The sequence below is a fragment of the Penaeus chinensis genome, chromosome 17 (genome assembly GCF_019202785.1).
Source record: "Penaeus chinensis breed Huanghai No. 1 chromosome 17, ASM1920278v2, whole genome shotgun sequence".
Classification (NCBI taxonomy): Eukaryota; Metazoa; Arthropoda; class Malacostraca; order Decapoda; family Penaeidae; genus Penaeus; species Penaeus chinensis.
Window position 1 is genome coordinate 5,903,561 of NC_061835.1, and position 1,632 is coordinate 5,905,192.

The window sequence follows — 1,632 nt, forward strand, 5'->3', positions numbered from 1 at the left end:
ACGCAGGCCGACAATCCGTGTTTTGATCCACGTGACAGTCACGTTAACCGGCTTGAAGCCTTCTCCGGTTCATTCGTGTTTTTGTTTAGCAAGCATGCCATCTTGTCTTCAGCTTTTCAAAAGTACACCCGTAATCGATACGCTAGCGATGACAACGTAAAAAAAAAAACCTTCAGAAAGTAATAGCGATTACTTGCTCTTCCTATTAAATTAATTACCAAAGGCTGACACAATCAGTGCGTCTAGTCAATAGTGAAGAGAAAATCTTAACAAGCACTTGCAACCCGTACACTAGTTGCTACCCAGATATGAGGCTTGCGTCCTTGAGTAATGCCCCGGCCCAGTCAGTCATTCCCTCCCTGTGGCATCGAGCGGAAGGCACAATGGAGCGGGTCGCCAAACTCAAACTTTTCAACGGACGAGAAATGCCCATGGTGGGGCTTGGTACCTGGCAAGTAAGATCGGCAATTGGTACCTCTCTTATGTGGTAAAGAAATTAGTATATAGTTAGGTATAGAGATTATTGAAATAGATTGGTAGATAAATGTATAAGTAGATAGAGAGATATGTGTAGATTCTTCTCAGAGAGAAAGACAGATCATTAATAAATGTGTGGATATATACGTACGAGATTTGAGACAGGTCAAATAGAGCCACATTATGTATTGGGGACAGAAGGCCATTTGTGACATCCAGAGAATTTGCCGGGTAACTGACCTGAATTGTGCATGTCATCGTTGAGATAAATACAATGGAGCTGGAGTCCGAGTGTCAGATTTTCAGGCGGGCAACATCAAGAGATCTTTCTGAATGCTACTTGACCCAAAATAGAAAATAATAATATGACTGAAATTCTGACCTCATCGCGTGAAACCAGAATTCTGAAATTAGTGGCCCTGGGTCGAAACACACACACACAAACACTTATGTATGTGTGTGTATATATATATATATATATATACATATATATATACATATATATATTACATATTATATATTATATATTATATATCATATATTATATATTATATATCATATATCATATATATTACATATCATGTTATATAGATTATATTTCATATATATATATATATATATATATATATATAAGTATGTATATAGAAATCAAGAAAAGATACAAAAAAAAGGTATCGGAAATTTTCAGTCACCCCTTAAAAGAAATACCATTTTCTGTAACCCGGACCCGAAGCCGCAAGAATCCCTCTGACCCGAGGAAGGAAAAAAAGTTTTCATTAACCCCAAATTTCGTGTAAAGTGAAGAGTAGATCAAAGTCTCCTTGTGACAGAAGGAGGAGAGAACACATCGACTTCAGTTTCCGACTTGTCATGAGGACTGTCATTTCTAATCAGTCATGTAATCAACCTTAGAGGAACATTAGAGCTGCAATTTCGACTTAATAACCTCAATACCCCGATAAACGCCCCGAAATTAGCAAAAAAATAACTGGCTGAATCGTCCATTTTGCCTTAAAGTAGACTAAATAGAATATATACTTAAAATGCCGGAAGTTCCTCACGTCACTTTCTTCTACGGCCAAAAAATCCCTATAATTGGCCTTGGAACTTTTCAGGTAATTATTGCATTATTTTATTATTATTATTATCATTGTT

General features: G+C 36.7%; 1 protein-coding gene across 2 annotated transcripts in view; it reads left to right on the top strand.

Moving 5' to 3' along the window:
* Positions 1-292: 292 nt before the first annotated feature.
* Positions 293-1,632, top strand: part of LOC125034013 (1,5-anhydro-D-fructose reductase-like) — a 14,152-nt gene continuing 12,812 nt past the window's right edge. Inside the window, exon 1 of one of the 2 annotated variants that reach the window (XM_047625651.1) lies at positions 293-455. In XM_047625651.1, coding sequence (XP_047481607.1) covers positions 309-455 — 147 coding nt within the window. In that variant the 5' untranslated portion in view covers positions 293-308. Of the gene's footprint in view, positions 456-1,186; positions 1,593-1,632 lie in introns of those variants that run through there. The other variant, XM_047625652.1, reaches the window with a different exon arrangement.